The following is a 14,252-nucleotide window of genomic DNA, read 5'->3' as shown; positions in this document are numbered from 1 at the left end:
TATACTCTACCAAAAGATTTGCATGAAAGTATATTTATTGGAACCTTCAAAACCAAAAGGACTTGGACCAATCGAAACAATGAAGGTCAGTTGTTTTCTGAGGAAGTTAGAACTAATAAACAGAAAACTTGATGCACTGGTTGGTTGGTACCCTCGAGAATGTATTCAATAGCAGCTGCAGACCCTGTGGTAGTGATATCAACATAAAATTGACCAGCAAATTTAAACTTTCATGACAAGAGAAAATCTACCAAACAATATATAGAAACGTCTTTCTTTGCTCTTAAATACATTTATATTACAAATAATATAAAAATACAGAAACAGAATAATGTTTTATAGTACCACTTACCTGAGTAAGAAAGCATTGATACCCAATACCTACTGTACTATATCTGCATGACTTACCTGAGTAAGTAAGCATTGATACCAAATACCTACTGTACTATATCTGTTTGACTGACCTGAGTAAGTAAGCATTGATACTAATACCTACTGTACTATGTCTGTATGACTTACCTGAGTAAGTAAGCATTGATACCCAATACCTACTGTACTATATCTGTTTGACTGACCTGAGTAAGTAAGCATTGATACTAATACCTACTGTACTATGTCTGTATGACTTACCTGAGTAAGGAAGCACTGATACCCTATACCTACTGTACTATATCTATTGACTGACCTGAGTGAGGAAGCATTGATACCCAATACCTACTGTACTATATCTATTGACTGACCTGAGTGAGGAAGCATTGATACCCAATACCTACTGTACTATGTCTATTTGACTGACCTGAGTAAGTAAGCATTGAAACTAATACCTACTGTACTATATCTGTTTGACTGAACTGAGTAAGTAAGCATTTGATACTAATACCTACTGTACTATGTCTATTTGACTGACCTGAGTAAGTAAGCACTGATACCCAATACCTACTGTACTATATCTGTTTGACTGACCTGAGTAAGTAAGCATTTGATACTAATAACGTCTGTACTATGTCTATTTGACTGACCTGAGTAAGTAAGCACTGATACCCAATACCTACTGTACTATATCTATTGACTGACCTGAGTGAGGAAGCATTGATACCCAATACCTACTGTAATATGTCTGTATGACTGACCTGAGTAAGTAAGCATTGATACCAAATACCTACTGTACTATATCTGTCTGACTGACCTGAGTAAGTAAGCACTGATACCCTATACCTACTGTTCTATGTCTGTTCGACTGACCTGAGTAAGTAAGTATTGATACCAAATACCTACTGTACTATGTATGACTGACCCGAGTAAGGAAGCATTGATACCCAATACCTACTGTACTATGTCTGTTTGACTTACCTGAGTAAGTAAGCATTGATACCAAATTCCTACTGTATAATATCTGTTTGACTTACCTTAGTAAGTAAGCATTGATACCCAATACCTACTGTACTATGTCTGTATGACTTACCTGTGTAAGTAAGCATTGATACCCAATACCTACTGTACTATGTCTGTTTGACTGACCTGAGTAAGTAAGCATTGATACCCAATACCTACTGTACTATGTCTGTATGACTTACCTGTGTAAGTAAGCATTGATACCAAATACCTACTGTACTATATCTGTTTGACTGACCTGAGTAAGTAAGCATTGATACTAATACCTACTGTACTATATCTGTTTGACTGACCTGAGTAAGTAAGTATTGATACCAAATACCTACTGTACTATGTCTGTATGACTTACCTGTGTAAGTAAGCACTGATACCCAATACCTACTGTACTATGTCTGTATGACTTACCTGTGTAAGTAAGCACTGATACCCAATACCTACTGTACTATGTCTGTTTGACTTACCCGAGTAAGTAAGCATTGATACCAAATTCCTACTGTATAATATCTGTTTGACCTACCTTAGTAAGTAAGCATTGATACCCAATACCTACTGTACTATGTCTGTATGACTTACCTGTGTAAGTAAGCATTGATACCAAATAACTACTGTACTATATCTGTTTGACTGACCTGAGTAAGTAAGCATTGATACCAAATACCTACAGTACTATGTATGACTGACCTGAGTAAGGAAGCATTGATACCCAATACCTACTGTACTATATCTGTTTGACTTACCTGAGTAAGTAAGCATTGATACCTAATACCTACTGTGCTATATCTGTTTGACTTACCTGAGTAATCAAGCATTGATGCCAAATACCTACTGTACTATATCTGTATGACTTACCTGAGTAAGTAAGCATTGATACCTAATACCTACTGTAATATATCTGTTTGACTTTCCTGAGTAAGTAAGCATTGATACCAAATACCTACTGTACTATATCTGTCTGACTGACCTGAGTAAGTAAGCACTGATACCCTATACCTACTGTTCTATGTCTGTTCGACTGACCTGAGTAAGTAAGCACTGATACCCAATACCTACTGTACTTTATCTATTGACTGACCTGAGTGAGGAAGCATTGATACCCAATACCTACTGTAATATGTCTGTATGACTGACCTGAGTAAGTAAGCATTGATACCAAATACCTACTGTACTATATCTGTCTGACTGACCTGAGTAAGTAAGCACTGATATCCTATACCTACTGTTCTATGTCTGTTCGACTGACCTGAGTAAGTAAGTATTGATACCAAATACCTACTGTACTATGTATGACTGACCCGAGTAAGGAAGCATTGATACCCAATACCTACTGTACTATGTCTGTTTGACTTACCCGAGTAAGTAAGCATTGATACCAAATTCCTACTGTATAATATCTGTTTGACTTACCTTAGTAAGTAAGCATTGATACCCAATACCTACTGTACTATGTCTGTATGACTTACCTGTGTAAGTAAGCATTGATACCCAATACCTACTGTACTATGTCTGTTTGACTGACCTGAGTAAGTAAGCATTGATACCCAATACCTACTGTACTATGTCTGTATGACTTACCTGTGTAAGTAAGCATTGATACCAAATACCTACTGTACTATATCTGTTTGACTGACCTGAGTAAGTAAGCATTGATACTAATACCTACTGTACTATATCTGTTTGACTGACCTGAGTAAGTAAGTATTGATACCAAATACCTACTGTACTATATCTATTGACTGACCTGAGTAAGTAAGTATTGATACCAAATACCTACTGTACTATGTCTGTATGACTTACCTGTGTAAGTAAGCATTGATACCAAATAACTACTGTACTATATCTGTTTGACTGACCTGAGTAAGTAAGTATTGATACCAAATACCTACTGTACTATGTATGACTGACCTGAGTAAGGAAGCACTGATACCCAATACCTACTGTACTATGTCTGTATGACTTACCTGTGTAAGTAAGCATTGATACCAAATAACTACTGTACTATATCTGTTTGACTGACCTGAGTAAGTAAGCATTGATACCAAATACCTACAGTACTATGTATGACTGACCTGAGTAAGGAAGCATTGATACCCAATACCTACTGTACTATATCTGTTTGACTTACCTGAGTAAGTAAGCATTGATACCTAATACCTACTGTGCTATATCTGTTTGACTTACCTGAGTAATCAAGCATTGATGCCAAATACCTACTGTACTATATCTGTATGACTTACCTGAGTAAGTAAGCATTGATACCTAATACCTACTGTAATATATCTGTTTGACTTACCTGAGTAAGTAAGCATTGATACCCAATACCTACTGTACTATATCTGTTTGACTTACCTGAGTAAGTAAACATTGATACTAATACCTACTGTACACTATCTGTCTGACTGACCTGAGTAAGTAAGCATTGATACCTAATACCTACTGTGCTATATCTGTTTGACTTACCTGAGTAATCAAGCATTGATGCCAAATACCTACTGTACTATATCTGTATGACTTACCTGAGTAAGTAAGCATTGATACCTAATACCTACTGTAATATATCTGTTTGACTTACCTGAGTAAGTAAGCATTGATACCCAATACCTACTGTACTATGTCTGTATGACTTACCTGTGTAAGTAAGCATTGATACCAAATAACTACTGTACTATATCTGTTTGACTGACCTGAGTAAGTAAGCATTGATACCAAATACCTACAGTACTATGTATGACTGACCTGAGTAAGGAAGCATTGATACCCAATACCTACTGTACTATATCTGTTTGACTTACCTGAGTAAGTAAGCATTGATACCAAATACCTACAGTACTATGTATGACTGACCTGAGTAAGGAAGCATTGATACCCAATACCTACTGTACTATATCTGTTTGACTTACCTGAGTAAGTAAGCATTGATACCTAATACCTACTGTGCTATATCTGTTTGACTTACCTGAGTAATCAAGCATTGATGCCAAATACCTACTGTACTATATCTGTATGACTTACCTGAGTAAGTAAGCATTGATACCTAATACCTACTGTAATATATCTGTTTGACTTTCCTGAGTAAGTAAGCATTGATACCAAATACCTACTGTACTATATCTGTCTGACTGACCTGAGTAAGTAAGCACTGATACCCTATACCTACTGTTCTATGTCTGTTCGACTGACCTGAGTAAGTAAGCACTGATACCCAATACCTACTGTACTTTATCTATTGACTGACCTGAGTGAGGAAGCATTGATACCCAATACCTACTGTAATATGTCTGTATGACTGACCTGAGTAAGTAAGCATTGATACCAAATACCTACTGTACTATATCTGTCTGACTGACCTGAGTAAGTAAGCACTGATATCCTATACCTACTGTTCTATGTCTGTTCGACTGACCTGAGTAAGTAAGTATTGATACCAAATACCTACTGTACTATGTATGACTGACCCGAGTAAGGAAGCATTGATACCCAATACCTACTGTACTATGTCTGTTTGACTTACCCGAGTAAGTAAGCATTGATACCAAATTCCTACTGTATAATATCTGTTTGACTTACCTTAGTAAGTAAGCATTGATACCCAATACCTACTGTACTATGTCTGTATGACTTACCTGTGTAAGTAAGCATTGATACCCAATACCTACTGTACTATGTCTGTTTGACTGACCTGAGTAAGTAAGCATTGATACCCAATACCTACTGTACTATGTCTGTATGACTTACCTGTGTAAGTAAGCATTGATACCAAATACCTACTGTACTATATCTGTTTGACTGACCTGAGTAAGTAAGCATTGATACTAATACCTACTGTACTATATCTGTTTGACTGACCTGAGTAAGTAAGTATTGATACCAAATACCTACTGTACTATATCTATTGACTGACCTGAGTAAGTAAGTATTGATACCAAATACCTACTGTACTATGTCTGTATGACTTACCTGTGTAAGTAAGCATTGATACCAAATAACTACTGTACTATATCTGTTTGACTGACCTGAGTAAGTAAGTATTGATACCAAATACCTACTGTACTATGTATGACTGACCTGAGTAAGGAAGCACTGATACCCAATACCTACTGTACTATGTCTGTATGACTTACCTGTGTAAGTAAGCATTGATACCAAATAACTACTGTACTATATCTGTTTGACTGACCTGAGTAAGTAAGCATTGATACCAAATACCTACAGTACTATGTATGACTGACCTGAGTAAGGAAGCATTGATACCCAATACCTACTGTACTATATCTGTTTGACTTACCTGAGTAAGTAAGCATTGATACCTAATACCTACTGTGCTATATCTGTTTGACTTACCTGAGTAATCAAGCATTGATGCCAAATACCTACTGTACTATATCTGTATGACTTACCTGAGTAAGTAAGCATTGATACCTAATACCTACTGTAATATATCTGTTTGACTTACCTGAGTAAGTAAGCATTGATACCCAATACCTACTGTACTATATCTGTTTGACTTACCTGAGTAAGTAAACATTGATACTAATACCTACTGTACACTATCTGTCTGACTGACCTGAGTAAGTAAGCATTGATACCTAATACCTACTGTGCTATATCTGTTTGACTTACCTGAGTAATCAAGCATTGATGCCAAATACCTACTGTACTATATCTGTATGACTTACCTGAGTAAGTAAGCATTGATACCTAATACCTACTGTAATATATCTGTTTGACTTACCTGAGTAAGTAAGCATTGATACCCAATACCTACTGTACTATATCTGTTTGACTTACCTGAGTAAGTAAACATTGATACTAATACCTACTGTACACTATCTGTCTGACTGACCTGAGTAAGTAAGCATTGATACCTAATACTTACTGTGCTATATCTGTTTGACTTACCTGAGTAATCAAGCATTGATGCCAAATACCTACTGTACTATATCTGTATGACTTACCTGAGTAAGTAAGCATTGATACCCAATACCTACTGTAATATATCTGTTTGTCTTACCTGAGTAAGTGTGCATTGATACCAAATACCTACTTTACTATATCTGTTTGACATACCTGAGTAAGTAATTAGATATAAGAAGATGTGGTTTGAGTGCCAATGAGACAACTCTCCATCCAAGTCACAATTTGTAAAAGTAAACCATTATAGGTCAAAGTACGGTCTTCAACACAGAGCCTTGGCTCACAACGAACAGCAAGTTATAAAGGGCCCCAAAAATGACTAGTGTAAAACCATTCAAACGCGAAAACCAATGGTCTAATCTATATATAAAAAGAGAAATGAGAAACACTTATGAACCACATCAACAAACGACAACTACTGAACATCAGATTCCTTACAGGTGCAAACAAATGCAGTGGGTTTAAACATTTTAATAGGTACCAACCTTCAACCTTATCTGAAACAATAGTGTAACATTACAACATAGAAAGACACACTATAAAATAAGCATTGATACCAAATACCTACTGTACTATATCTGTATGACTTACCTGAGTAAGTGTGCATTGATACTAAATACCTTTTGTACTATATCTGTTTGACTTACCTGCATTAAAATAGCTTTACTTGGGAATTGATGTTTTGCTACCAGTGTTGCTGAGGCTTGATTCAATTCACTTTCTTGGAATTGTGTTATTGGATAAACCTAACAAGTAAGAATGACTTAAATTGCTTTTGTATTGAGTAAGATTATAAATGGCACTGCTTCACTAAATGGTGTTTCATGTTTCACATTTCATCTTCATTTTTTTATTGATTCAACGTGGCATTTTCTAGTTTAAATAAAAAATCTAATTAAGATATAAAGTTACATAATTTTACAAAAGTATTAAGTTTAAAAAGTTCTATTTAATTGATCATACATAACTATAGCTCCTTGAAGCTGTAGGGAAACCATCAATCTTTACCAAAAACATACGCAAGCAACAATCATTTCAAATAGAATCTTACTAATAATCAATCTGCACAATTTATGCAGAATAGGAACTGCTGGTTGAAACATATAGCACTTAACACATTTGGCAAAATAAATATCAAATTAGTACAGTCATAACCAGTATTTTTAGAAGAATACATTAAACATGGAAAAATGCTATAATCAAGATTCAACATGAGTGTGTTCCATCAAAGTCAGGACTATGTTCAAGCTCAATTGAATTACAAAAAAATAGGACTGCAATAAGAAGATGCAATACTTGTTTTCTAATTTAGTCATTAATAAGCATGACAATTTTTTCATAATATGTAAGCAGACCATCATTAAATAAAAAATCTGTTTAGGTAAAATTTTAGATATGCTTTCATGTTTACCCTTGGCATTGATTCCTCAAATGCTACTTGTCCTTGTGCTTGCTTTATAAGATGGTCTGGCAATGCTGTTTTCTCCACAATATGGTGGTCCTCCTCTGTATGCCTATTTATTGATATCCAAATTTTACAATACAAATATTTAAAAACAATGAAGTTTAAATGAAATGTTCCATTAGGGAGCAACCATTTAACTTCAAAAGGGGGGGGGGGGGGGTATGGTTATAGAATATATTTTTGTTGTCTGCAATCACATGAATTTGTTTTAAATCTTTGTCTATCTTCTATTAAAACAGTGACATAGTTATTGTAAATATAATTGAAAATATAGGATATGGTATTACCCATTTTATAACACAAAATTACGAAAAGCACATGAAAAAACCTAAGTAACTGCCCTTTTAATGCAGTTATTCAATGTATAGTAAAAGTCTTTTACTATACATTCAAGAACTGCACTAAAAGCGATTAGTAAGTTGCTTTAATTAAATTTTACCTGCATAGACAATTTGTTAGGTATGAAAATCAATATTGGTTCATGTGACTTTAACATATAATTATACAGGTCTATATTTCTGAATTTTTTTTTGCTTTTAATCCCAGACATTTTTTTAATAAATTGCTTCACTGAGCGCAGCTGGATACGACCACAGAGGTCCAACCCTGAACAGTTGGGGCCAAAATGGACACAATATTCGCGCTTGATACAGGTCTGAATTTGGATTGTAATTAAATATTTGACACATAATAGGTTTCTGACACCGAATAACTGTAGTCAAAGAACTTAGAATTGGTTATATGATTTGAATTTATATTCAATTTTTTGCTTTTGTGCAATACACTATGCTGTAACGAGTGTTGCGAATTGACACCCCCCTTTTTTTTTGCTTTTGTGAATACACTATGCTGTTGTGTATTGACCCCATCCCCCCCCCAACCACCCACCCAAAAAAAAAAATATACCCCCCCTTTTTTTTGCAAAAAAAAATAATATTTGAAGAAATTTTCTTTTTAATTTCTGAAATCTGAAATTAAAAAAAATATTGTCCCCCCACAATTTCTTTTATACCCCCCCTCCCCCCTTTTCAAAAAAAAAAATTCTTACCCTCAAGATATGGTCATAATCTCAATTCAAATTTCCAATGGAGTTTGCAACCATAATTACCAAATTAAATACATCATAAAAGTCTTAAATAGATAATTTAAAAGCAGTGTAAGGGAGGTAATCCAACATTGTACAACATTGTACAATTTTGTTTTTGGATTACCTCCCTCACACTGCTTTTAAATTGTCCATTAACCAGGAAACCCTTGTTTTTTCCCCTTTTTTGCCCCTAATTCCTAAACAGTTTGAGCCCTAACCCCCCCAAAGCCAATCCTAACCATCCCTTTGTGGTATGGAAACTTGTGGTATAATTTCAGAGAGATCCATACACTTAAACACAAGTTATTGTCTGGAAGTTACAAAAATGCTTATTTTTGGCCCCAAATTCCTTAACTGTTTGTACCATAACCCCCAAAACCAATCCCAACCTTCCTTTTGTGGTATTGAACCTTATGGTAAATTTTCATAGAGATCCATTCACTTAAACTAACGTTATTGTGTGAAAACCAATGTGTCTTCGGACGATGACGACGCCAACGTCATACCAATATACGACCGCAAAATTTTTTTGCAGTATAATAAAAACAACTCTTCATAAAATTTAAACACAGTAAACCAATTGCAAGAAAACTGGTGAACACTCATAAAAGTTAGGAGTGTAATTATGTGCAACTTTATAGCTTAAAAGGTTTTCCAGTTGGGATAACTTACCATTTAATTGTGAGACAGATGTAACACTTCAGCTGATGATAACCTCTACACAGGGGACATACAACCATTCCTCTTGTGTGGCATGTGCCACAGCTAGAAAAATACATAATTATCTTATGTGACACAAAAGAGAGCTGAACAAATACACAATTGCTCACTTTGATAAACTTCGAGTTTACAAAGAAAGCACTATATAAAAACAGGTGTTTGACAGATTTTTACAAGTCAATTAAACAAACCCATGTACCAAAACACATAACAAACAAAACACTAATGTATTCCTCAGTTAGATAAAAAATACTATAAATTCAGAAATTATTGCGATGTTTTTATTATTACGAAAAATGCAACAGGGTTATAATCGCAATAATTTAAACTCGCTTTTTCAAATTTTTTTTATGAATTAAACAGGATTTTTCTCAATATCGCAAAAATTTAAATCGCATAGAATAAAATGACAAAATCGCAATAATAAATGCATGCAATAATTTCTGAATTTACAGTAGACACTTTTGAATTACTCCTTGACTCCGTGTCTTTTATTCATACTTGACATACTTACTCCCGAAATCCACTTCCATGACACCAAGTACACCTATTATCATCTTCAAAACCATGATGGTGGTGATGATGGTTGTCATGGTGACCATGATGGTGGTGGTCATGGTGATGATGATTATGACCCATTCTTAAACCGGAACCATTACACGTAAAGCATCGAGTCTAAAAGAAAAGAAAACATTGACATGTAAAAGCTATCAGTTCCTATACTGTCTATGAAAAAAGGAAAATGTGGGGTATACTTCAATATGACAGAAACCAAACGACAAAAATAACCAAAAGGCATTTAAAGGGCAACATCAGTCAATCTCTACATCAATAAGAGCCTATAAAAGTTAAGAATAAATTAAACAGACATTATTTTAGATCTGCAATTGTATAAAAACATTAAGACATGACACAAGACAAACACTGACCATGTTCCTGACTTGAGTTGAAAAAAGCAACAGGAATGTAATGCGTTGGGCGGAAAGAGATGAACCAGTATACCACTCCTTTAGAGCAAGAGTATAAAACACAAGTGCTTACAAAAAGTAATAAAGCATCAACCATTTATCTATGAAAAAAATGTTTCAGAAGGGAAGTGAAAAAACATAGTTCGTTTCTAACTGTGTCTGTCTAATCTTTGCAGGACATGTTATTGAAAAAATGAGTGTCCATAAAAAAATATCCTCTCCCACAGATTAACAATTTTCGATCTGGTCATTAAGACAACATTATAAAGAGCTTTAAACAAAGACTAGCAACTAAGTTTTTATAACTAGAAAAATCCCTTACACTGCAAGGTAAAAAATGAAAACAGCAAGTTATCAATTTCATGCGTCCGAAGCACTTTTCTGGATTTACCTTCATCAGGAACGCTCACAGCCGAATATTTAAAAGCCAAAAATGTATAAGAACCGAAACAGTTGAAGAGCTATATAACCAATAAGGACCTTAAATAGCCAAATCCATAAGGGAGTTGGAAGATTCCAGAAATTAGTGCTAGACAATGAACTTCTCAAGAGCACATCTAAGATTTTAAATTTTTTAAATAAAAAACGACTGATTCAGAAGTGTGTAAGGTTTCAGTATGAACAAGAGGCTGTCAGAGTGACAGCAAACCGGATTTACCTGCAGAGGTCTAATCCTGAACAGTTGAGCAAGTATGGACACTACATTTAAGCTTAAAACAGCTCTGAATTTGGATTGTGATTGAATATTTGACACAGCATAGGTTTGTGATACAAAATGAATGTGGTCAAAGAACTGAAATATTTGAAATTAGACATTTACCTATTATGGTCCAATATCCAAAATCTAAGTACATATTAGAATCAGCATATCAAAGAACCCAAAGAATTCAATTTTTGATGAAATCAGACAAAAGTTTAATTTAGGACCCTTTGGACCTCAATGTGGACCAATTTGATAAGGGAGCCCACAATCCAAAAGTTTCAGCATTTCAAAGAACCCCATAAACTCAATTTTTGTTGAATCAATCAAAGTTTAATTTTGGACCCTGATCTGGACCAACTTGAAAACTGGGCCCAAAAATCTAATATTTAAATACAGGTTTAGATTCAGCATTTGAAAGAACCCTATATATATTTAATTTATGCTGATAAAGCATCAACCATTTATCTATGAAAAAAATGTTTCAGAAGGGAAGTGAAAAAACATAGTTCGTTTCTAACTGTGTCTGTCTAATCTTTGCAGGACATGTTATTGAAAAAATGAGTGTCCATAAAAAAATATCCTCTCCCACGGATCAACAATTTTTGATCTGGTCATTAAGACAACATTATAAAGAGCTTTAAACAAAGACTAGCAACAACAAACTAATTATCAGATATAAATAAATGGGGTTCCGTCCAGTCCAATAAGTCGAAATTAAGACTGTTTTAAAAGAAACGAGGTATTTATTTGAGCAAATTCTGACAGAACACATTTAAAATAAATGGAGAATTTGTCTATGGGCCACAGATGACCCCGCTTGAAAATATGCACGAGTCAACTTCCACATACAGATGCAGGATTCATGTAGTTAAGACTGTTTTGTGATTATAAGCATTGTGTACACGTTTCATAACATTTGGTTGAGGCAAACTAAAGTTAGAGAACAGAAACGACAGATTTAGCAATTTTTTCATTTATAAAGGGGCATAACTCAAGAACGGTAAAATTTACGCCACCTTATTTCAAACTTGATCTGTGTTCTGTGGTAATACGCATTGTGTATAAGTTTTATAACATTTGTTTGAAGCAAACTAAGTTAGAGAACGGAAATGAAAAATTCAGCAATTTGTATGTTTATAAAGCCTAAAGGGGCATAACTCACGAACGGTAAAAGTCACGCCACCCAATTTCGAACTTGATCTATGTTTTGTGGTAATAATCATTGTTTATAAGTTTCATAACATTTGGTTGAGGCAAACTAAAGTTTGAGAAGGGAAACGAAAAATCCAGCATTTTTTTATGTTTATAAATGGGCATAACTCATGAACGGTAAAAGTGACGCCAACCAATTTCGAACTTGATCTGTGTTTTTTGGTAATAAGCATTGTAAATAAAATACGTTTTATAACATTTGGTTGAGGCAAACTAAAGTAAGAGAACGGAAACCAATTATGGGGACGTACGCGACGGACGGACGGACGGACGGGACTGATAAGCCTGGTAACACTTTATGCCCCTCCGCTACAGCGGGGGCATAAAAATAACCAGCCTACCCATTGAAAATTGGGATTCAACTACATTTTTACCAAATACAAAGTTGAAATCGGAATTAAGACTACTGTGTATAGAAGTATCAGATCGAAAGTAGACTATGCTACATATTTCATGTCCGTGGAAACAATGGTTTCCATTGTAATCTGTATATTACCGAGGGAGAACCTAATTTTAAGTTCATACTTACCCTTCCTCGACCTTGACATTTGTGACATCGAATAAACCCTGATGCAAAACAATGATGACAGGGCTGCAAATTAAATTTGTGATATTCAACTTATCATTGTCACAATATCCTTATATTTAACTTGGAAAATGAGAAAATATGGTTTCACTTTCTTGTTTTATATCCCGTTTTACTTTTCTTCTGTTGTCTCAATTAGAGTGATATGTGTTGTCTGTTAATGACCAGTTGCAAATATTTGATAGATGTTCAATTAGGACGAGCACCAAAACTATGCAATGAATAGGTTTTTAAGCTATTTTCTAAATAAGAAGTCTGGAAATCACAGTGAATTTTTAGATATAGTAAGATATTCAGTCGTACATAAAGCTTCTGACTGTGGACCCCTCAGAGAATTAAATTTAAAAAATTATAGTTGATGGAACAGCATGGGTTTGGGCTATGGCAAAATTATTAACGTTTTGCCTCCACACTCCCTGTTAAATCCTCGACAACATGACTTATAATTACTTCATTTTAAACTGCCAATTTCACTAACAGTTTCATTGAGACTGCTATTATCATGTGTAATAGTAGTCTCATGTATGTTCTACGAATTTTCATTCGAAAGCAAAATATATTTCTATTTCATTAGAATTTGTAGTTTGTCGTAATAAGGGATTGTTAAGGGTTCTTTGTGCATATTGTCTACCATTTCTATAACACATGACTCCCCTTTACCGCCCTTATAAATGTTGCGATCACTGTATAAGATGTGGATAACCCGATACATATAACTTTATAACGACATCGCATCGCAGAGGAAAATCTCATTTTTCGAAGCTTTTGGGTACGACACACTCAGTTGATTGATTTACCAGCAAAATCCAAGGCAACATATACTTAAACAGCGTTAACATCAAAACAGCGATAACATCATTTTCACAGACACATATGGAAAATCTCTATTTAAAGTATAATTATTTAAGTTGTCCAAGTACACTTTACATATTTCCCATAATTGGACACACTCGAAACAGTATACTTAAAACTAGAAATTGTGAGAAACCATGAATGGCATAAGATGAAAAGAAGTTTTACAAGAGAGATCCAGAATTACGATCAGATATTATCTATATACAAATCTGGCAACAAAGTTACCTTTATCGATGCTGTATGTGGGACCTCTATCCTTCTTGTTTCGTTTTTGAAGAGCTGTGATGGTTTGGACTGTATATCCCATGGACCCGGCGCTGGTCCGTTATTAGGACCATCGATTGGTTGTCCTT

At 34.6% G+C, this 14,252-nt stretch overlaps 1 protein-coding gene and 1 long non-coding RNA gene across 6 annotated transcripts in view; both read right to left on the bottom strand.

The window, feature by feature from the left end:
- The window catches only part of LOC127710473 (protein SSUH2 homolog), a 46,159-nt gene that overhangs the window by 2,132 nt on the left and 29,775 nt on the right, over positions 1–14,252 (bottom strand). For both annotated transcript variants that reach the window (XM_052216353.1, XM_052216360.1), the window contains exons 7-12: positions 14,125–14,249; positions 12,988–13,050; positions 10,090–10,250; positions 9,528–9,620; positions 7,715–7,817; positions 6,951–7,049 (exon numbers count right to left, since the gene is read on the bottom strand). In XM_052216353.1, coding sequence (XP_052072313.1) covers positions 6,951–7,049; positions 7,715–7,817; positions 9,528–9,620; positions 10,090–10,250; positions 12,988–13,050; positions 14,125–14,249 — 644 coding nt within the window. The remainder of the gene's footprint in view (positions 1–6,950; positions 7,050–7,714; positions 7,818–9,527; positions 9,621–10,089; positions 10,251–12,987; positions 13,051–14,124; positions 14,250–14,252) is intronic.
- LOC127710931 (uncharacterized) lies at positions 143–6,940 on the bottom strand. 4 transcript variants are annotated; one of them, XR_007986408.1, is made up of 5 exons: positions 6,401–6,940; positions 5,954–6,121; positions 3,243–4,181; positions 2,103–2,409; positions 143–1,547 (listed from the first exon to the last, which is right to left on the bottom strand). It is a non-coding gene; the product is annotated as an uncharacterized LOC127710931 (long non-coding RNA). The 4 variants fall into 4 exon arrangements; XR_007986407.1 differs by lacking the exons at positions 143–1,547; positions 2,103–2,409; positions 3,243–4,181 and adding exons at positions 3,006–3,020; positions 4,182–4,569; positions 5,291–5,898; XR_007986409.1 differs by lacking the exons at positions 143–1,547; positions 2,103–2,409; positions 3,243–4,181 and adding exons at positions 3,006–3,020; positions 4,182–4,569; positions 5,403–5,898.

This window comes from Mytilus californianus, unplaced genomic scaffold, assembly GCF_021869535.1.
Source record: "Mytilus californianus isolate M0D057914Y unplaced genomic scaffold, xbMytCali1.0.p SCAF_1, whole genome shotgun sequence".
NCBI lineage: Eukaryota > Metazoa > Mollusca > Bivalvia > Mytilida > Mytilidae > Mytilus > Mytilus californianus.
This window is presented reverse-complemented; position numbering and strand designations above follow the sequence as displayed.